This window comes from Heptranchias perlo, chromosome 16, assembly GCF_035084215.1.
Source record: "Heptranchias perlo isolate sHepPer1 chromosome 16, sHepPer1.hap1, whole genome shotgun sequence".
Lineage (NCBI taxonomy): Eukaryota > Metazoa > Chordata > Chondrichthyes > Hexanchiformes > Hexanchidae > Heptranchias > Heptranchias perlo.
Window position 1 is genome coordinate 27289155 of NC_090340.1, and position 23502 is coordinate 27312656.

At 42.9% G+C, this 23502-nt stretch overlaps 1 protein-coding gene across 2 annotated transcripts in view; it reads right to left on the bottom strand.

The window, feature by feature from the left end:
• slc12a4 (solute carrier family 12 member 4) overlaps positions 1–23502 on the bottom strand; it is a 147011-nt gene that overhangs the window by 11506 nt on the left and 112003 nt on the right. For both annotated transcript variants that reach the window (XM_067997867.1, XM_067997868.1), the window contains exons 16-22: positions 19474–19578; positions 18043–18211; positions 15847–16042; positions 13320–13489; positions 5573–5704; positions 5362–5469; positions 3379–3566 (exon numbers count right to left, since the gene is read on the bottom strand). In XM_067997867.1, the coding sequence (XP_067853968.1) occupies positions 3379–3566; positions 5362–5469; positions 5573–5704; positions 13320–13489; positions 15847–16042; positions 18043–18211; positions 19474–19578 (1068 nt within the window). The remainder of the gene's footprint in view (positions 1–3378; positions 3567–5361; positions 5470–5572; positions 5705–13319; positions 13490–15846; positions 16043–18042; positions 18212–19473; positions 19579–23502) is intronic.

Here is a 23502-nt window from a genome sequence, read left to right on the forward strand (position 1 = left end):
TCCTCATAAGACAACCCTTCCATACCCGATTCAACCTAGTGAACCTTCTCTGAACTGCCTCCAATGCAAGTATGTCCTTCCTTAAATAAGGGCACCAGAACTGTACGCAGTACTCCAGGTGTGGTCTCATGAGCACCCTGTACAGTTGTAGCATGACTTCCCTGTTTTTATACTCCATCCCCCTAGAAATAAAGGCCAATATTCAGTTTGTCTTCCGGATTACCTGCTGCACCTGTATGTTGACTTTTTGTGTTTCATGTACGAGGACACCCAGATCCCTCTGTACTGCAGCATTTTGTAGTATTCCTCCATTCAAATAATATTTTGCTTTTTTATTTTTCCCAAAGTGGATGACTTCACATTTTCCCACATTATATTCCATCTGCCAAATTTTTGCCCATTCACTTAACCTGTCAATATCCCTTTGCAGACACTTTGTGTCTTCATCACAACTTGCTTTTCCACCTATCTTTGTATCATTAGCAAATTTAGCCACAAGACACTCTGTTCCTTCATCCAAGTCATTGATATATATTGTAAATAGTTGAGGCCCCAGCACTGATCCCTGCGGCACCCCACTAGTTACAGATTGCCATTTTGAAAATGACCCTTTTATCCCGACTCTTTGTTTTCTGTTAGTTAGCCAATCCTCTATCCATGCAAGTATATTACCCCCAACACCATAAGCTCTTATCTTGTGCAGTAATCTTTTATGTGGCACCTTATCGAATGCCTTTTGGAAATCCAAATATACTGCATCCATTGGTTCTCCTTTATCCACCCTGCCCGTTACTTCCTCAAAGAGCTCTAATAAATTTGTCAGACATGATTTCCCCTTCATAAAACCATGTTGACTCTCCTTGATTGTATTATGAGTCTCCAAATGTCCTGCTACTACTTCCTTAATAATGGATTCTAGCATTTTCCCAATGACAGATGTTAGGCTAACTGGTCTATAGTTACTTGCTTTCTGTCTCACTCCCTTCTTGAATAGGGGTGCTATGTTTGCGGTTTTCCAATCTGCTGGGACCTTTCCAGAATCTAGTGAATTCTGGAAGATTACAACCAATGCATCCACTATCTCTGTAGCCACTTCCTTTAAGACCCTTGGAGGCAAGCCTTCAGGTCCAGGGGACTTGTCAGCCTTTAGACCAATTAGTTTACATGGTACTTTTTCTCTAGTGATAGTGATTGTTTTTAGTTCCTCCCTCCCCTTTGCCCCTTGATTATCTACTATTATTGGTATGTTATTGGTGTCTTGTACTGTGAAGACAGATACAAAATATCTGTTCAATTTCTCTGCCATTTCCTTGTTTTCCATTATTATTTCCCCAGTCTCATCCTCTAAGTGACCAATGTTTACTTTAGCTACCCTCTTCCTTTTTATTTTTTTAAATTCGTTCATGGGATGTGGGTGTTGCTGGCGAGGCTGGCATTTATTGCCTATCCCTAATTGCCCTCGAGAAGGTGGTGGTGAGCCGCCTTCTTGAACCGCTGCAGTTCGTGTGGTGAAGGTTCTCCCACAGTGCTGTTAGGAAGGGAGTTCCAGGATTTTGACCCAGTGACGATAAAGGCTCGGCGATATATTTCCAAGTCGGGATGGTGTGTGACTTGGAGGGGAACGTGCAGGTGATGTTGTTCCCATGTGCCTGCTGCCCTTGTCCTTCTAGGTGGTAGAGGTCGCAGGTTTGGGAGGTGCGGTCAAAGAAGCCTTGGCGCGTTGCTGCAGTGCATCCTATACACTTGTAGAGGCTTTTACTGTCAGTTTTTATATTTCTTGCTAGTTTACTTTCATAATTTATTTTCTCCCTCTATTATTCTTTTGGTCATCTTTTGCTGGTTTTTAAAGTTTTCCCAATCTCTGCCATGTTGTACGCTTTTTCTTTTAACCTGATACCATCTTTGACTTCCTTAGTTAGCCTTGATTGGTTCACCCTTTTTGTGGAGTCTTTCCTCCTCACAGGGATATATTTTTGTTGCGAGTCAAAAAATATCTTTTTAAATGTTTGCCACTGCTTATCCACCATCATACCACCCAATCTGTTTACCCTGTCCACTTTAGCCAATTCTGCCCTTATTCTTTTATAATTGCCCTTATTTAAGTTTAATACAGTAGTTTCAGAACCAAGATCCTCGCTCTCAAACTGGATGTGAAATTAGTGCAAAGTGACCAAGACACCTGGGCACTTTGATCCAGGAGGCAGTCACGCCCCTTATACTAAATACTGTAGAATTGGCACGTGGTCAGGGACAGGAGGGTGTGACTGCAAGTGAGGCGGGTACGGGGATCCAGGAGGTAGCACTGCAGGAACCTCAGCCTCTGAACTTGTCCAATAGATAAGAGGTTCTTGCTGCCCTTGTGGACAAGTGCAGGGACTGCAGGGAGGATGAGCAAACTGGCCACAGCACCTTGGTTCAGGGGCCATTCAAGTGGGGGGAGTAAAAAGGAATGTGATTGTAGTAGGCGACAGTACAGTTAGAGGGATAGACACTGTTCTCTGCAGCCAAGAGCGAGAGTCCCGAAGGCTGTGTTGCCTACCCAGTGCCAGGGTTAAGGACATCTCCTCAGGGCTGGAGAGAAACTCAGAGTGGGAGGGGGAGGATCCAGTTGTTGTGTCCACGTAGGTACCAATGACATAGGTAGGACTAAGAAAGAGGTTCTGCTGAGGGAGTTTGAGCAGCTAGGGACTAAATTAAAAAGCAGAATCACAAAGATGATAATCTCCAGATTATTACCTGAGCCACGAGCAAATTGGCACAGGGTAAATCAGATCAGACAGATGAATGCGTGGCTCAAAGATCGGTGTGGGAGAAGTGGGTTTCGATTCATGGGGCACTGGCACCAGTACTGGGGAAAGAGGCTGTTCCGTTGGGACGGGCTTCACCTGAACCATGCTGGGATCAGTGTTCTGGCAAACCGAATAACTAGGGCGTCAGAGAAGGCTTTAAACTAAATAGACGGGGGGAGGGCTCAGATGGGGCGAAGTTTAGATTGACAAAAAGAAAAAAGACAAGGAATAGTACAGGAAAGTGATGGGGGTCTCACTCTCTTAAGAGATGTACTTTAAGTTTTAACAAATGTAATTTGACAGTTTTTTCTCCCCGATTATTAGGGTCAAATGTAATTACACTAAACTGACAGTAATCAAACCTTATAAAATAAGTAGTCTATAAAATTTGGTCTCACTGTTGAACAAAATAGTTATTTTGTTAATAACTTTGATGCTACTAGTAGGATTAGGAATGTTAACACATAATGTTGATAACCTTTTTGTTCCACACTGTTCTTAATCAACTGTCAGGAAAAGCAAAGTATAAAACATAGGAAATAACAGTTTATTAATACAGTAGGTCCCTTGAAAGAGGACCAACACTTACGGTTTAATACTGATTAATTCTCTGAAACTGTTCGGGGTGGTGGCTCTATTCCGGTTTCTCTCAAATTCACATTTTTCTTTTGTCCACGTCATCTGTATTTTGTCAGGGTAAACATGTACTTCTTCCTCTTCGTCAGAGTACACATTTCCTTGATGAATTATTGAATTCCTGTCCTTTACCAACTGAGCCTGGAAGAAAGCAAAGTGAGACTTTTAAACACCCGACTTCAGAAAAGCAGCAAGTATTAGTTATAAAGAATACATGCCAGGAATAGTCAGGGAGAAGCAGAGATATTTTAAGATGGAGTGCCTTGACCTCCACTATGTCTCTAGTAATGAGATTCCTGAACGTTTACCGAAGAGTCAAGACAGGCAGGAATTGTTAAGTAGTCATGCCTGTTTTAAGAAGTTTTACACTAGAGGAATGCACACAGAGCCAAACACCCAGTTCTCCCTCCATCAGCTGCACTCCACAGCATAAAGGAGCATAACTCCTGGGTGTCGACAGGATCACAGACCCACAAAGTATGTGTCCAAGAATATTCCATCAGAGTAAGGGAGTTGCTGTCTGTGAAATAAACAAAGAGATCCAGTCCCCTTGTTTGCACTCAGTCTCCACATTACACAGCGGTGACCTGCAGCGCTTCAGAGACCCACTGTTAGGCTGCAAGTCAGGAGTTGGAGGGCGTGCTATGGACATTACTCTCCTGAAATGGAATCTTGTAATAAGTGCAAAAGCCATTCTGCTTATTAAGCTCAAGGTCACACACAATACCGGAGTACAGACAGGAAATGATGGTGACTTTTCCTTGTGAAAGCTCTGCATTCTGGGCAGACTGCATGCTTGATTTTATTGGGCCTACAAAGAGTCTATAGTTAATAACTATAACTCTCTGCAGACTGTCCTGGTTCAACCCCTGATCTGGTGCTGTGCTAGACATTGAGGTGCTCGTGGCTCCTAGAATTGAGAAGTTTTGTATGAAAGTGAGCTTATCAGTGACAGGGTGTATGGACGTGCCCACCTGATCACCCCCAGCCTCCTGACTACAGAGACCACACAAGGGAAACACAGTATACTGTTATCATAATATCTCTGATTTAGATGGGGACCTGCATGCTTCTGAAGGCTAAAAGACCTAACCATTCTCTTATCAGACATCATTGCAACACAAAAACATACAACTTTCTGGTTGTGCAGCCCCCATTTTTGGGAAAGGAGGAACTCTAAGCATTGTAGGGCCAATAAAAACAAGCATGCAATCTACCCAAGAGTGCAGAGCTTTCACAAGGTAAAGCCACTGCACTCTGACATTGACAAAATCAAGTGAAAGATTCTCTCCTTGCACACAGCAACCAAATTTAAAGAGGCACAATTCAAATGTAGATGATAAAAATATAGTCTTGAGAGTTGAATTGTGTCAGAGCCCAGCAGAAGAATCCTAGATCCACAAAAAAACACATAAAAATATGAAATTAATATGTGTTACCAAGGCATGCAGATGCTCAGGATTTTAAGGCTTAGGATCACATCAGATTGAAATGTACCAGCATTGTCCTGAAGCTTAAATATATACTTTTATGGGAAATATTTTGAGTTAGTTAATATCTTGTGTTGAAGTAATTGGAAAATAATCTAAAAGAAGTTACCAGGATGCAGCTTGTGACAAGATGTACCCTTTACTAAAGGATGCATGGGTACAATTGAGCTGGACGTCAGAGAGCATTATAAGAGCTTGAAAAAGGCGGGTAGGAATTGCCAGATATTTTAAAGAGACCACACAATGGAAAAAAAATAGTTGTTTCCTGAAATCAGTCATGGAACAAGTCCAGGAATAAAAATGATATTTAATAAACTTAAAGTTTGAGATTATTTATTTGCAACTCAGGTTAGTCTGCTGGAACAACTAATTTGTGACAACTCACACAATCAGTAAAGACCATGACACTCAGATTTATATTAAATATTAAAGTTACTGCAGCCTACCTCTCTTTCTCTTTCAGTCTTGGACAGCCTCATCTGCCTTAACATTTGTGACCGTTGCTCCATCATGAGAGTCCTTTCATACGTATAGGCTGAAATATCACTACCATGCTGAGGACAGAATTTGATACAGTTATTGTAAGAATGTACATTTTTCTTAATAAAAACTGCATGTTGCTGATGCAGACTTTGTCCTATCAGGTTCCTTCCTCACCATTTCAACCACTTCAACTTCTGCTTCAATGCGCAGGTGATAAAGAAAAGTTGCAAGATCCTTTTTCATTTGAATACTGTTGTCATCCATTTGGGCCACAGTGAAAATGCGCATTTTGCATTTTTTCCAGACCTGCACAAAATTCCAACTCAAGTTAGTTTTTGTTTCAGTGGCTACACAAAACAAAAGTCCAATATAAAATAACACATGATGGCCCCTATTTCCCATTAACAGTTGCTGTGAAATTTTTTTTAAAACTTAGTTTTAAGCCAATACAGCACACTGTGCTTCCCTTCCATGGCCATCTTTGAAATTTGTACTTGGGAACATAGGAACAGGAGTAGGCCATTTAGCCCCTTGAACTTGTTCCGCCATTCAACGAGATCCTGGCTGATTTGTGACCTAACTCCATATACCCACCGTAGCCCCATATCCCTTAATATATTTGGTTAACAAAAATCTATCAATCTCAGATTTAAAACTAACATAGAAACATAGAGAAAAGGAGCAAGAGTAGGCCATTCGGTCCTTTGGGCCTGCTCCGCCATTCAAAATGATCATGGCTGATCGTCTAACTCAGTACCCTGTTTCTACTTTTTCCCCATATCCCTTGATCCCTTTGGCATTAAGAAATATATCGATCTCCTTCTTGAATACATCTAATGACTTGGCCTCCACTGCCTTCTGTGGTAGAGAATTCCACAGGTTCACCATCCTCCTCTCGGTTCTAAATGGAATACCCCGTATCCTGAGACTTTTAACCCTGGTTCTGGACTCCCCAGCCATCGGGAACATCCTCCCTGCATCTAGTCTGTCTAGTCCTGTTAGAATTTTATATGTTTCGATGAGATCACCTCTCATTCTTCTAAACTCGAGTGAATATGGACCTAGTCGACCCAATCTCTCCTCATAAGTCAGTCCTGCCATCCCAGGAATCAGTCTGGTAAACCTTCGTTGCACTCCCTCCATGGCAAGGACATCCTTCCTCAGATAAGGAGACCAAAACTGCACACAATACTCCAGATGTGGTCTCACCAAGGCCCTGTATAACTGCACTAAGACATCCCTGCTCCTGTACTCAAATCCTCTTGCAATGAAGGCCAACATACCATTCGCCTCCTTAACTGCTTGCTGCACCTGAATGCTCGCTTTCAGCGACTGGTGTACAAGGAAACCCAGGTCTCGTTGCACCTCCCCTTTTCCCAATCTATCACCATTCAGATAATAATATGCCTTCCTGTTTTTACAGCCAAAGTGGATAACCTCACATTTATCCATGTTATACTGCATCTGCCATGTTCTTGCCCACTCACCCAACTTGTCGAAATCACCTTGGAGCTAGCACTCCCTCAAGTAACATTTGAGCTAGCATCAACTGTCGTTTGCGGAACAGTGTTCCAAACTTCTACCACCCTTTTTGCGTGTAGAAATGTTTCCTAACTTCACTCGAGAAAGTCCTGGCTTTAATTTTTAGGCTATGTCCCCTAGTCCCAGGTTCCCCAACCAGCGGAAATAGTTTCTGTCTATCTACCCTATCAGTTCCCCTTAATATCTTGAAAACTTTGATTAAATCACCCTTTAATCTTCTAAATTCTAGGGAATACAACCCTAGTTTGTGTAATCTCTCCTTGTAATTTAACCCTGGGAGTCCAGTTATCATTCTAGTGAATCTACGCTGCACTCCCTCCAAGGCCAACATATCCTTCCTAAGGTGCGGTGCCCAGAACTGAACACAGTACTCCAGGTGTAGTCTAACCAGGGCTTTGTATAGCTGCAGCATAACTTCTACCTCCTTGTATTCTAGTCCTCTAGATATAAGGGCCAGCATTCCATTAGCCTTTTTGGTTATTTTCTGTACCTGTCCATGACATTTTAATGATCTACGTACATGGACCCCTAAGTCTCTTTGGACCTCCACTGTTTCGAGCTTTTCACCATTTAGAAAGTACTCTGATCTATCCTTTTTAGGTCCAAAGCAAATGACCACACATTTGCCTACATTGAAATCTATTTGCCACAGTTTTCCCCATTCACTTAATCTATTAATATCTCTCTGTTCTTGTATGCTTCCATCTATACTGCTTACAATGCTGCCTATCTTTGTGTCATCAGCAAACTTGGATATGTAGCTCTCTATCCCGTCATCTAAGTCATTAATAAATACAGTGAATAGTTGAGGCCCCAACACAGATCCCTGTGGGACACCATGAGTCACATCCTGCCAATTTAAGTACCTGCCCATTATCCCTACTCTCTGCCTCCTGCTGCTCAGCCAATTTCCTAACCAGGTCAATAATTTGCCCTCAGTTCCATGAGCTTCGACTTCAGCGAACAGTCTCTTATGAGGGATTTTATCAAATTACTGCTGGAAGTCCATATAAACAATATCCATAGACATGCCCCTGTCAACTACTTCAGTCACCTCTTCAAAAAATTCAATCAGGTTCGTCAGGCATGACCTATCCATTACAAATCTATGCTGGCTCTCTCTGATCAGCCGAAAATTTTCAAGGTGTTCGGTCACTCTATCCTTAATTATAGACTAGTAATTTCCCAACAACAGATGTTAGGCTAACTGGTCTATAGTTCCCTGGATTCCCTCTCTCACCTTTCTTAAATAGCGGAGCGACATTTGCAATTTTCCAATCTAAAAGGGACAGTTCCTGAATCGAGAGAACTTTGGAAGATTATAGTTAGGGCATCTTTTTTATTCGTTCATGGGATGTGGGCGTCGCTGGCAAGGCCAGCATTTATTGCCATGTTCTCACCTACTTCCTTTAAAACCCTGGGATGGAAATCATCTGGTCCTGGGGATTTGTCACTCTTTTGTACCATTATTTTCCTCATTACTGTTAATTTGCTTACGTTAATTATGGTGAATCCCCATCAGATTCAAAATGAGTTTCCTTGGGGCATCCAGCATGCTATCCTCTTCCTCCACTGTAAATACTGACGCAAAGTAATTATTTAACATGTCTGCCGTTTCTTTATTTTCATTTACACGATCGCTATTATCAGTTTTTAAAGGGGCCCACATTGTTCTTGACCACCCTCTTTTTCCTAATATTGTAAAAAAAATAAATTTCTGTTGATTTTGATATCCCTTGCAAGTTTTTATTCATACTCCCTTTTTGTAGCTCTTACTATCTGCTTTGCTGTTCTTTGTATCTATCCCAGTCGCCAGGATTTGTGCTTTTTTTTTGCATTTTTGTATGCTTCTTCATTAAGTTTTATGTTGCCCCTTACCTCTTTTGTCAACCATGGCTGTTTATTTTCTTTTAGCAAGTAGAGTGCTTGCTCCTCAGGGGTATAAACTGGTTCTGTATCAGGTTAAATTCTTTTCTGAACACCTCCCACTAATCTTCTGCTGATTACCACCAACTGCCCTCCCTCAGCTGATGAATCAGTCCTCCTCCATGTTGAGCACCACTTGGAGGAAGCACTGAGGGTAGCAAGGGCACAGAATGTACTCGGGGTGGGGGACTTCAATGTCCATCACCAAGAGTGGCTCGGTAGCGCCACTACTGACCGAGCTGGCCCAGTCCTGAAGGACACAGCTGCCAGACTGGGCCTGCGGCAGGTGGTGAGCGAACCAACACGAGGGAAAAACTTACTTGACCTCGTCCTCACCAATCGACCTGTCGCAAATGCATCTGTCCATGACAGTATTGGTAGGAGTGACCACCGCACAGTCCTCGTGGAGACGAAGTCCCGTCTTCCCACTGAGGACACCATCCAACGTGTTGTGTGGCACTACCACCGTGCTAAATGGGACAGATTCAGAACCGATCTAGCAGCTCAAAACCGGGAATCCATGAGGCACTGTGGGCCATCAGCAGCAGCAGAATTGTATTCCAGCATAATCTGTAACCTCATGGCCCGGCATATTCCTCACTCTACCATTACCAACAAGCCAGGGGATCAACCCTGGTTCAATGAGGAGTGTAGAAAAGCACACCAGAAGCAGCACCAGGCGTACCTAAAAATGAGGTGCCAACCTGGTGAAGCTACAACTCAGGACTACATGCACACTAAACAGCAGAAGCAACATGTTATAGACAGAGCTAAGCAATTCCACAACCAATGGATCAGATCAACGCTCTGCAGTCCTGCCACATCCAGTCGTGAATGGTGGTGGACAATTAAACAACTAACGGGAGGAGGAGGCTCTGTAAACATCCCCATCCTCAATGATGGCGGAGTCCAGCACGTGAGTGCAAAAGGCTGAAGCGTTTGCAACCATCTTCAGCCAGAAGTGCCGAGTGGATGATCCATCTTGGCCTCCTCCCGACATCCCCACCATCACAGAAGCCAGTCTTCCGCCAATTCAATTCACTCCACGTGATATCAAGAAACGACTGAGTGCACTGGATACAGCAAAGGCTATGGGCCCCGACAACATCCCAGCTGTAGTGCTGAAGACTTGTGCTCCAGAACTAGCTGCGCCTCTAGCCAAGCTGTTCTAGTACAGCTACAACACTGGCATCTACCAGACAATGTGGAAAATTGCCCAGGTATGTCCTGTCCACAAAAAGCTGGACAAATCCAATCTGGCCAATTACCGCCCCATAAGTCTACTCTCAATCGTCAGCAAAGTGATGGAAGATGTCGTCGACAGTGCAATCAAGCGGCACTTACTCACCAATAACCTGCTCACCGATGCTCAGTTGGGTTATGCCAGGTCCACTCGGCGCCAGAGCTCATGACAGCCTTGGTCCAAACATGGACAAAAGAGCTGAATTTCAGAGGTGAGGTGAGTGACTGCCCTTGACACCAAGGCAGTATTTGACAGAGTGTGGCACCAACGAGCCCTAGTAAAATTGAAGTCAATGGGAATCGGGGAAAACTCTCCCGTGGCTGGAGTCATACCTAGCACAAAGGAAGAAGGCAGGGGTTGTTCGAGGCCAATCATCTCAGCCCCAGGGCATTGCATCAGGAGTTCCTCAGGGCAGTGTCCGAGGCCCAACCATCTTCAGCTGCTTCATCAATGACCTTCCCTCCATCATCAGGTCAGAAATGGGGATGTTCGCTGATGATTGCACAGTGTTCAGTTCCATTCGCAACCCCTCAAATAATGAAGCAGTTCAAGCCCGCATGCAGCAAAACCTGGACAACATCAAGGCTTGGGCTGATATGTGGCAAGTAGCATTCGCGCCAGACAAGTGCCAGGCAATGACCATCTCCAACAAGAGAGAGTCTAACCACCTCCCCTTGACATTCAATGGCATTACCATCGCCGAATCCCCCATCATCAACATCCTGGGGGTCACCATTGACCAGAAACTTAACTGGACCAGCCATATAAATACTGTGGCTACAAGAGCAGGTCAGAGGCTGGGTATTCTGCAGTGACTCCCCAAAGCCTTTCCACCATCTACAAGGCACAAGTCAGGAGTGCGATGGAATACTCTCCATTTTCCTGGATGAGTGCAGCTCCAACAACACTCAAGGAGCTCGACACCATCCAGGACAAAGCAGCCCGCTTGATTGGCACCCCATCCACCACCGGCGCACTGTGGCTGCAGTGTGTACCATCCACAGGATGCACTGCAGCAACTCGCCAAGGCTTCTTCGACAGCACCTCCCAAACCCGCGACCTCTACCACCTAGAAGGACAAGAGCAGCAGGCACATGGGAACAACACCACGTGCACGTTCCCCTCCAAGTCACACACCATCCCGACTTGGAAATATATCGCCGTTCCTTCATCATCGCTGGGTCAAAATCCTGGAACTCCCTTCCTAACAGCACTGTGGGAGAACCTTAACACGGACTGCAGCGGTTCAAGAAGGCAGCTCACCACCACCTTCTCAAGGGCAATTAGGGATGGACAATAAATGCCGGCCTCGCCAGCGACGCCCACATCCCATGAACGAATAAGAAAAAAATTTTTGCCCATTAGCAGATTTGCCCAGTTTACTGTGGACAGTCTCTGTCTCATCCCATTGAAGTTAGCCTTACCTAAATTTAGAATCTTAGTAACATGTTAACTGAGCAACTAAACATGTTACTGCCCCACATAAGATATTTGATATGACTTAAAAAAAAAGTAATTGATGATAGACTTGTCTTGTTGCAGGCTGTATGCAGGGTGTTTTCATTTTCAATGGTTTGCTTTATGGAACTAATTTTATGGAGAGTCGGACAACTTTTATGTAGTCTTATTACTGCCATATTTACTGTGTTGTTGCTATAAAGAGGGAAGAAATAGTAAGTGTGTCACTATATATGCCAAATTGGCTTGAGTATTGCTGCACTTCTCCCAGGGAAATTGTGTTTGACTAATTTATTAGAGTTCTTTGAGGAAGTAACAAGAAATGTGGATAAAGGGGATCCTGTGGATGTGGTGTACTTGGATTTCCAGAAGGCATTTGACAAGGTGCCACATCAAAGGCTACTACACAAAATAAGAGCTCATGGTGTAGGGGGTAACATATTTGCATGGATAAAGGATTGGTTAGTTAACAGGAAACAGAGGGTAGGCATAATAGGTCATTTTCAGGTTGGCGAGATGGAATGAGTGGAGTGCCACAGGGATCGGTGCTGGGGCTTCAACTATTTAAAATCTAGATCAATGACTTGGATGAAGTGACCGAATGTATGGTTGCTAAATTTGCTGATGACACAAAGATAGGTAGGAACGTAAGTTTTGAAGAGGATATAGGGAGTCTGCAAAGGGATATAGATAGGTCAAGTGAGTGGGCAAACGTTTGGCAGATGTAGTGTAATGTAGGAAAATGTGAACTTGTCCACTTTAGCAGGAGGAATAGAAAAGCAGTGTATGATTTAAATGGAGAGAAATTGTAGAACTGAGGTACAGAGGGATCTGGGTGTCCTAGTCCATGAATCACAAAAAGTTAGTATGTAAGTATGTAGGTACAGCAAGTGATTAGGAAAGCAAATGGAATGTTGTCATTTATTGCAAGGGGAATGGAATATCAAAGTAGAGATGTTTTGCTACAGTTGTACAAGGCATCGATGAGAACACATCTAGAATACTATATGCAGTTTTGGTCTCCTTATTTAAGAAAGGACATAGTTGCTTTTGAGGCAGTTCAGTGAAGGTTCACTCGACTGATTCCTGGGATGAGGGGGTTATCTTATGAGGAAAGGTTGGACAAGTTGGGCCTGTATACACTGGAGTTTAGAAGAATGAGAGGTGATCTTATTGAAACATACAAGATCCTGAGGGGACTTGAAGGGGTAGATGCTGAGAGGATGTTTCCCCTTGTGGGAGAGACTAGAACTAGGGGACACAGTTTAAGAATAAGGGGTCTTCCATTTAAGACAGAGATAAGGAGAATTTTTTTCTCTGAGAGTCGTGAGTCTGTGGAACTCCCTTCTCCAGAGAGCGGTGAAGGCAGGGTCATTGAATATTTTTAAGGCTGAGTTAGATAGATTCATAATTAAGGGAGTCAAAGGTTATAGTGGGTAGACAGGAAAGTAGGATTGTGATCACAATCAGATCAGCCATGATCTTATCAAATGGCATAGCTGGCTCGAGGGGCCGATTGGCCTACTTCTGCTCTTAATTCGTATGCTCACAAGTGACAGCTTTCTGAATCAATGAATTGCAAACTTGGCACTAGCATAAGCTAGGAAAAGTTCAAAACTACAGATTGTATATGGTCTGTTGGAAGTAGCAGGTTCTATAACCTAAATATCCTTTTCTGGTTGCAATCTTTTATATTCTTATCATCTATACATGCACTGTAAGATCTTCATACTTCATGTACATAGTTCACACCTTGTGTTGTCGGAGAAGAAATGGAAGCAGCATCAACATGCCTCCGTCATGCACAATCCACCAAACATCAATGTGGCCTTCAGTAAAGCGCTCATGGTTACTTGGGTAGAAAGAAACATTTTTTGGCACCAATAGAGCCAGGTGACCAGCTGTGGTGACTCTCACAGTATCTACAAAGCAAGATTAGTGTTAGTAATTTTGAGATAAGTGTGCTCACTAACAAGAAAAAAAATAGCTGATTAGCAATACAAATCTATCAAGTTAGATCATGAAAAATACATAGGCACTCCTATACCAAGTTTCTTTTTCCTACTGGAAAATATAAAAGGGCAAACTAGTCATACTAAAATTTGCTCATAATCCAGGAAAGAAAAATAATACCCATTATTAATACACATAGAACATTACAGGATCAGTTGACTTTGACTGGAAATACAGCATGACCACAAAATATGAATTTATTTTGGGGACCCAATACTTCAACTATCATATTGTTCTGTTTAACTGTGTAGGGCAAAATAGTAAGACCTAATCTGTCCATGTAATGGTTACGGTTAGAAAGCACTCTAAGATTGTCATCAAGTGGTTAGCACAAATTTGTTATTCAGACTCAGACATCAAGCAGGCTCCATAGCCATTTCTGAGATGCATAATTCATATTTTCCATTACCATGATGTTATGCACACCCTAACCTTTCACTGACCTTGAAGTCCTATCTTCTCCAGTTGGTGCATTCACTGAAAATTGCTTGTTGGGCAGCAGTCATGACAGCTAATTGCTGTTTATTCATATGAGGAAATGCTCCCAGATATTTTTTAAGGCGGCTTCATATTTTTATGTGTACAATTACAGTAATCTGTGATCCAAGTTGATCCACATTGACATATTTAACGCATAGAATCACACAGAAATTACAGCACAGAGAAAGGCCATTCAGCCCAACTCATCTATGCTGATGTTTATGCTCCACGAGCCTCCTCCCACGCTACTTTATCTAACCCTATCAGCATATCCTTCTATACCTTTCTCCCTCATGTACTTATCTAGCTTCCGCTTAAACGCATTTACGTTATTTGCCTCAACTACTCCTTGTGGTAGCAAGTTTCACACAAGCCTCAAAAAATGATTGTAAATTATATTTCTCTCCAACCTTTTAAGTGCTCCCTTCCCAGGACTATTGCCTATGTGAGAGGGTGGGCAGCTATCCTGCGATCAGTCCTCTTCCATTCTGGGGTAGACTCATCCTCCAATTTATGCTTGCTTTCTCCCTGTGGAGAAGTGTTTCATATTCGCTTAGTACCACTGTTCTCCCCATCCCAAGGCTGGGCAAAGACTAGGAACTCTGGGAATTCCCCGTACAAGGGGTTATAATCATAAAGATTAACAAACTCTACATATTGTGGCACAGTCTGACTGTAAGGAAGGTGTTATAAATGAAAAGGGGGTAAATTTACAAGTCTGTGCTGCCGTTGGTGGTGCTAGTGGTGTCTCGCTTGACAACAGCATAAATTGGAAATTACTACTCACAATTTTGATCACTAAAATGAAAGAGTGCAAAACTGGCACGTTCCAACTGTTGTACATTAGACGCTTGAATTTTTTTCTTGGTATCCACTACATTTTATAATAAAGTTTTATATGGATATTTTATTCAGGTTTCGTTTGGTTATGTGCCAATAATGGCCAACAATGCAGATTAGTAGTTATACACTGGATTTTCCTGTGAAAATAACAGCAAGGCTAACAGAGCTCACCGTTATTTCTGTGCACCTGGTACAGCTACTTCCGGTGACTGCACAAGCACAGTCAAACGCAGAAATCCGGAAGTTGCTGTACCAGATGCAACCCTCCTCCATAAACTCGCGAGAACGGCGTAGAGCTCCTGAACTGACCTAATGGATACGAAATAATCTCGCCAAAAAAAGGTACGTCGAGTCATTTCAAGTCTAAGCACCATTTTAACGGCGTGGTAAGACTTAATGACTGCCAAATAACCTCTCTGGCACTTTTACTAGTGTGGAGTCTCATTCCTTCTGATTTTAATTGTTGTTGGACATTTAAAAAAGACATTTTAATTTTAATTTTTTTTTTACTTTTTCTTTGTCTCCTTTATCTCTGCCTCTTAATTCAATATTTGTTATCCTCTCTCCATTTCACTTTCTGTACCTGATTTGAGATTAAATTTACTATTCTAACTTACATTTCCTGGTTCAGTCTCTGCGCAGCTTATTAATGTTGCTTCAATCTGATTGATTAAGGGGATACACAGCTGCTTGCCCCATTCACACAGGTCCCAGATGCCCAGGAGAGGGCATCGCGTTGGAAGGAAATTGCAGTGTAAAAGCCCTTGAAAAGTTTATGAGCAAGTGGAAGTCTAACGAATTGCAGGCAATGTTCGTTCGCCGCTCACAGGAAAATCTGTTCATTATGTCACAGGATGCAGAATAACATTCACACTGGCGATATGATCACTACAAATCAGAGGAAAAATTCTATAGTGAAAGATACTATATTAATAAACCTTACCTATGAATGTTTTCCAAGCCCTGGGATCTTCACTCTGCCTCCAGCCGTAAGGCCAACCCATAACAACTGAATTATGTTTCATTCCGCCAAGTCCACAGGATTGAATTAAATGTGCAATACCCTCTCGAACCTTAGAAGAAACTACTATCTGGCAAAATCCTTTGACCTTTTCAATTGCCATCATGTTTTTGATTGTCTAGATTGAGAAGTGAAAGGTAATTCAGTACGTAACTAAGTTTCAACTGTCAAGTAATTTATATAAAACATGCATATAAAATGTTACAAATGTAAATTGCTGCATAGATATTCTATTATAAGCTTATCACCATTAACTGTTTTATTTTGAATTGACTAAAGAAAAATTAAATACGCTCTTCAGGACTTTTCTATGCATGGTGCACTTAGTTACATAAACCTCCAGAGGGGAAGTAACGATGATAGTAACAGTAGTCATTTCCATAGAAGTTTTGAATTGCCTAGCACAAATAATTACAAAATGTGTACACAATACAAGCAGATTTCAAAGAATCCTAGGAAATCACAAAGTAGCGACGCAGGTTAATAAGGCCATAAAAAGGAGAACCAAGCCTTGTGACCTGTGTGAATGGGCAAGCAGCTGTGTATCCCCTTAACCAAGGGGTTCATTACTAGAGGGATAGAATTAAAAAGCAGAGAAGTTATGTTAAACTTGTATAGAACCTTGGTTAGACCACACTTGGAGTACTGTGCACAGTTCTGGTATCCATATTATAAAAAGGATGTAGAGGCATTGGAGAAGGTGCAAAAAAGATTCACAAGGATGATGCCAGGACTGAGAGGATATACTTATTGGGAAAGACTAAACAGGCTGGGGCTCTTGTCTGTAGAAAAGAGAAGGCTGAGGGGTGACCTGATAGAGGTCTTTAAGATAATGAAAGGGTTTGATAGAGTAGACGTAGAGAAAATGTTTCCACTTGTGGGGGAGTCCAAAACTAGAGGTCACCAATATAAGATGTCACTAATAAATCCAATAAGGAATTCAGGAGAAACTACTTTACCCAAAGAGTGGTGAGAATGTGGAACACGCTACCACAAGGAGTAATTGAGGCAAATAGCACAGATGCATTTAAGGGGAAGCTAGATAAGAATATGAAGGAGAAAAGAATAGAAGGATATGCTTAAAAGGGTAGAAGTAGTAGGGAGGGTGGAGACTTGCGTTGAGCATAAACACCGGCATAGACCAGTTAGACCAAATGGCCTGTTTCTGTGCTGTAGACTCAATGTAACTCAATGTAAAATTACAAAAAAAAATGACTAATCCTTGAATTTCAAAAATATCAGACTACTTGCTTCTGCATGGAGCCCATTTTCTGTAGTGTGTACCCACAATGCACTGTGGGAAATACAATCTTTCCTCAAACATTTAAAAAAAAATAAGATTCCTTTCTGTAATTGCTCTATTCCCCCTTCTCCCCCCACCCCACCCTGCTCTGAAAAAAAACAAGACAGTATCGGAATACTTGAATACTCCTAAAACTACACAAGGGTGTACATGACTTTGGGAGAGTGTACATAACTTACTTGAAGGTACGGTGAAAGATCATGTTACTGATTCTGGAATTAGAAGGCAGCTGGTCACTAAAATTGGCTTCCTTCTGTTGAATGAGATTACACTACTTCTGGCCAACACGAGGTTTGTTCATCTCAGAAGATATGGTGAAAATAACATTCTCTGACTCCCCCACTTGTTGGCAGATCATGAACCACATGAGATGGTGGAGGGGAGGAAAATGTTTTTAAGCTCAGCCCATCCCACTGTTGATCTCTAAGAAGGAGCCATTATGTTAAGTGATCTACAAAACTATAGAAGTATCTCTACTCTCACAATTTATTAAAATTACTCTTTAAAGAGATATGTATGAAAGTAGTTACATTTTTGAAAAAAAGCAGACTCTATGTTGGAATAAGAAACTGGAAAGGCTATTGCTCTTTGCACAAACCATCCTGGCAGCTGTGACGCAGGAACTCTGTGCCTTAATTAGAGATATGATTGTTAATTTTACTACTTGTACAACAATGGTGTGCTATTTATCCAGTCTCTATGCCTGACTAAGGGATGCTTGAGGTTAATACTGAATGCCAACATTAAAACCTTTACTTTGATGAGCACAGGAACTCATACAAACACACAAAAACCATACAAACTTTAAGTCATACTTGTTCAGCAGCCTGTGCTTCTCCATAATTTTCTAGGAAATTCCCTTGAATGATAGAACCAACAATCGTAAGACCTTTGCCAGCTTTTAACTGAGAGGCAAATGTTAGCAATCTGGGATGTTTCACGTGTAAGTCTTCATCTAGTTTCAGCATAACTAATAATTGAGGCCTAGGAAAAGAAGCATTGAATAATTACTGGAATAATTCAACATAACTTTAGCTTATACCAATGTTGAGCAATGCCAGAGCTGAAACAGACAGAGGGAGCTGAGGAAAAATGGAATAAGATTGGCAAGGGGGAAAGAAGTGCTCTTCAACCTTCAAGAAAGGGCTTCACCCAAACTGACAAATAACATAACAGACTTCAGTTGGTAGGCAATTAACAACCAAGGGCTCAGTAAACTGAGTTTCCCAAAATTATTAATAAAATGAGGCCCGGCAGGAATCCCTGCAGTTAATAAATTAAATAAAGCTCCAGCTCAGCTGACTGGTAGGCAATCCCAGAATGAATGAAATCAATATAATTAATGCTGATCTTGCCAATTCAGCAGAAATCCAGACAGACGATTGATTAGATAGATAGATAGGTAGATAGATCGATCATTAGGAGGAGCTCAGTGGGTTGGGCCAGCAGGAATCCCTGGATTTATTTAATTATATCAATGAAATTGAAGTCAACTGACCCAGCAGAAATTTGACGTTTGAAGAATTTTTTTTAAAAACATAAAAATTAAAAGTTAAATGAATTTTTGAAGAATTATAAAACAGCTTTAATCTAGGTAAGAATAGATGGCTGTGGATGAAGCGGAGAGATGTAGTTTGGAGGTTACCGGCATTATCTAGTATGGGGAGGCCCACAAGGTAAGCTGTTTAGAACTATTATCCGGGCATGACTAAAATGTGACACAAAAAGGAAGTGTGACAACAGGAACAGCATTGCAGATGCAAAATTAATATATTATACACTTTTAAAAAAAAAACTAGTATGTCTTTTAAGGCTATATTTAAATGTAAATAAGTAAGAAGCTGGTAAAAATTAGAGAGCACTGGGTCACTTACTAAAAACATTCGTAGTCTTAATTAGTTGACCGAAATGACCATACCTTTGTCTTATTTTTCTAAACAATTATAATGAGAGAAAAAAATGCTCGTACAGCTATGGATTTACACCAAATATAGCAGAATACTTGCAACATAGAGAATGGTGTGAAATATGCCAGAGCTGAAGGCTACTCGCAATCATTATGATTCAACATGGATTCAGATTAGGGTTATGAACCATACATAAGCAAGGATTTGTGTCAGGTTTAAACAAAAAAATCATCGTTTTTATATAATCATAATTATATAAAATAGTCACGTTTTATGCCATCTTTATTAATAACTCTGAGGTTGCACAATGTAAGCTGTAAAATGACTGCATTACTTTACCTCCAGTTTTTAGTGTGAGGAGGACCTTCTTCCAATCGCAGCAAAGCATAACGAGCTGCACTTAGGGACAGACCCCGAATACCGTCACCCCACTCTTTCTCTGCACTGTAGAAAGACGACATAATTAAGCCGGTTCGGCATACTATTCAATGTTATTGAAATACCTAAAATAGTTGCAAACTGGCACTTACTTCATCCTTGAGCTTTAATGTTTAAACGCATAAAAATATAAACATTTGCAATGAAACTGAACCAATTCCCAAGACACACACGCAGCACAATATCCACCATCAGCAGAACTTGAATCCAACTGAGATTATGGCACAAAAGGCTTTGTGTTTGCCTTTCTCTCTAAGTGCAGAAGTTTGGGCAGTCTCAAACTAGTTCCTAGTGGTATAAGTCCGCATTATAAAGCTGTCCTTATTTCAGCATTAAACTGGTAATCTCATGCAGTCTGCCCACAGGATTACGAAAAAAATGTCATACCGGTGAACTTAAAATTTACAAGATTGGTTTTCCAAAGCAATCGATTATTGCTTCCGGGAAACTAGCTTGATGCCAAAGAGGCGGGACTTGAACATTTTTTCACCTGCTGGACCAGAACTTCAGGCCCACTTTAACTGCAGCAAGAACCAGCAGCAGAATCTCTCCCCCCACCCCCAACTTGAGGTAGGCACTCCATTGGCCCCTGATCCTGGGATACGAGATAGGCTCAAGAGCATATCCATGGGGCAAGAGGAAATTCTGCCCAGCCCCAGATTCACCCCGAAAGGCCTCTTCCAGAATTTGAGCTTTTCTCTGTTGACCTTTTTATATATGTATAAAAAAAGAAAACATTACTCTCATCCTCACATGCCCCCTTCTCCGATACCACCACAACCTCCCACTGTCGAGAGAGAAGCACAACACGAGTTCCATACGACTCTACAGAGCAGCATTTATGATGGTGATATTCTGCTAACAAGCTTGGATCTGTGAGGAAGAGAATGAACTGGACAGGAGAGTTGGGATTTTGATCCGCTGCTTGGAAATGCTTTAAGCTGGAATCTGATGATCTGCTGCTACTTACCTTCACTAATGTCCTTTAGGGAAGGAAACCTGCCGTCCTTACCCGGTCTGGCCTATATGTGACTCCAGACCCACAGCAATGTGGTTGATTCTTAATTGCCCTCTGAAATGGCCTAGCAAGCCACTCAGTTGTAAAATCTCGCTACGAAAAGTCATAATAAGAATAAAACCGGACGGACCACCCGGCATCGGACCACTAGGCACCGGACACGACAACGGCAAAACACCAAGCCCAGTCGACCCTGCAAGGTCCTCCTTACTAACATCTGGGAACTTGTGCTAAAATTGGGAGAGCTGTCCCACAGACTAGTCAAGCAACAGCCTGACATAGCCATACTCACAGAATCATACCTTTCAGCCAACGTCCCAGACTCTTCCATCACCATCCCTGGGTATGTCCTGTCCCACCAGCAGGACAGACCCACCAGAGGTGGCAGTACAGTGATATACAGTCAGGAGGGAGTGGCCCTGGGAGTCCTCAACATTGACTCCGCACCCCATGAAATCTCATGGCATCAGGTCAAACATGGGCAAGGAAACCTCCTGCTGATTACCACCTACCGTCCTCCCTCAGCTGATGAATCAGTCCTCCTCCATGTTGAGCACCACTTGGAGGAAGCACTGAGGGTAGCAAGGGCACAAAATGCACTCTGGGTGGGGGACTTCAATGTCCATCACCAAGAGTGGCTCGGTAGCACCACTACTGACCGAGCTGGCCGAGTCCTGAAGGACATAGCTGCTAGACTGGGCCTGCGGCAGGTGGTGAGCGAACCAACACGAGGGAAAAACTTACTTGACCTCGTCCTCACCAATCTACCTGTCGCAAATACATCTGTCCATGACAGTATTGGTAGGAGTGACCACCGCACAGTCCTCGTGGAGACGAAGTCCCGTCTTCCCACTGAGGACACCATCCAACATGTTGTGTGGCACTACCACCGTACTAAATGGGATAGATTCAGAACGGATCTAGCAGCTCAAAATTGGGCATCCATGAGGCGCTGTGGGCCATCAGCAGCAGCAGAATTGTATTCCAGCACAATCTGTAACCTCATGGCCCGGCATATTCCTCACTCTACCATTACCAACAAGCCAGGGGATCAACCCTGGTTCAATGAGGAGTGTAGAAGAGCATGCCAGGAGCAGCACCAGGCGTACCTAAAAATGAGGTAACAACCTGGTGAAGCTACAACTCAGGATTACATGCATGCTAAACAGCGGAAGCAACATGCTATAGACAGAGCTAAGCGATTCCACAACCAACGGATCAGATCAAAGCTCTGCAGTCCTGCCACATCCAGTCGTGAATGGTGGTGGACAATTAAACAACTAACGGGAGGAGGAGGCTCTGCAAACATCCCCATTCTCAATGATGGCGGAGTCCAGCATGTGAGTGCAAAAGACAAGGCTGAAGCGTTTGCAACCATCTTCAGCCAGAAGTGCTGAGTGGATGATCCATCTCAGCCTCCTCCCAATATCCCCACCATCACGGAAGCCAGTCTTCGGCCAATTCGATTCATTCCACGTGATATCAAGAAACGGCTGAGTGCACTGGATACAGCAAAGGCTACGGGCCCCGACAACATCCCAGCTGTAGTGCTGAAGACTTGTGCTCCAGAACTAGCTGCGCCTCTAGCCAAGCTGTTCCAGTACAGCTACAACACTGGCATCTACCCAACAATGTGGAAAATTGCCCAGGTATGTCCTGTCCACAAAAAGCAGGACAAATCCAATCCGGCCAATTACCGCCCCATCAGTCTACTCTCAATCATCAGCAAAGTGATGGAAGGTGTCGTCGACAGTGCTATCAAGCGGCACTTACTCACCAATAACCTGCTCACCGATGCTCAGTTTGGGTTCCGCCAGGACCACTGGGCTCCAGACCTCATTACAGCCTTGGTCCAAACATGGACAAAAGAGCTGAATTCCAGAGGTGAGGTGAGAGTGACTGCCCTTGACATCAAGGCAGCATTTGACAGAGTGTGGCACCAAGGAGCCCTAGTAAAATTGAAGTCCATGGGAATCAGGGGGAAAACTCTCCAGTGGCTGGAGTCATACCTAGCACAAAGGAAGATGGTAGTGGTTGTTGGAGGCCAATCATCTCAGCCTCAGGGCGTTGCTGCAGGAGTTCCTCAGGGCAGTGTCCTAGGCCCAACCATCTTCAGCTGCTTCATCAATGACCTTCCCTCCATCATAAGGTCAGAAATGGGGATGTTCGCTGATGACTGCACAGTGTTCAGTTCCATTCGCAACCCCTCAGATAATGAAGCAGTCCGAGCCCGCATGCAGCAAGACCTGGACAAAATCCAGGCTTGGGCTCATAAATGGCAAGTAACATTCGCGCCAGATAAGTGCCAGGCAATGACCATCTCCAACAAGAGAGAGTCTAACCACCTCCCCTTGACATTCAACGGCATTACCATCAACATCCTGGGGGTCACCATTGACCAGAAACTTAACTGGACCAGCCATATAAATACTGTGGCTACAAGAGCAGGTCAGAGGCTGGGTATTCTGCAGTGACTCCCCAAAGCCTTTCCACCATCTACAAGTGTAAACAATTTTACAACACCAAGTTATAGTCCAGCAATTTTATTTTAAATTCACAAGCTTTCGGAGACTTCCTCCTTCAAAAACATTTACCTGAGGAAGGAGGAAGTCTCCGAATGCTTGTGAATTTAAAATAAAATTGCTGGACTATAACTTGGTGTTGTAAAATTGTTTACAATTGTCAACCCCAGTCCATCACCGGCATCTCCACATCATGACCATCTACAAGGCACAAGTCAGGAGTGTGATGGAATACTCTCCACTTGCCTGGATGAGTGCAGCTCCAACAACACTCAAGAAGCTCGACACCATCCAAGATAAAGCAGCCCGCTTGATTGGCACCCCATCCACCACCCTAAACATTCACTCCCTTCACCACCGGCGCACTGTGGCTGCAGTGTGCACCATCCA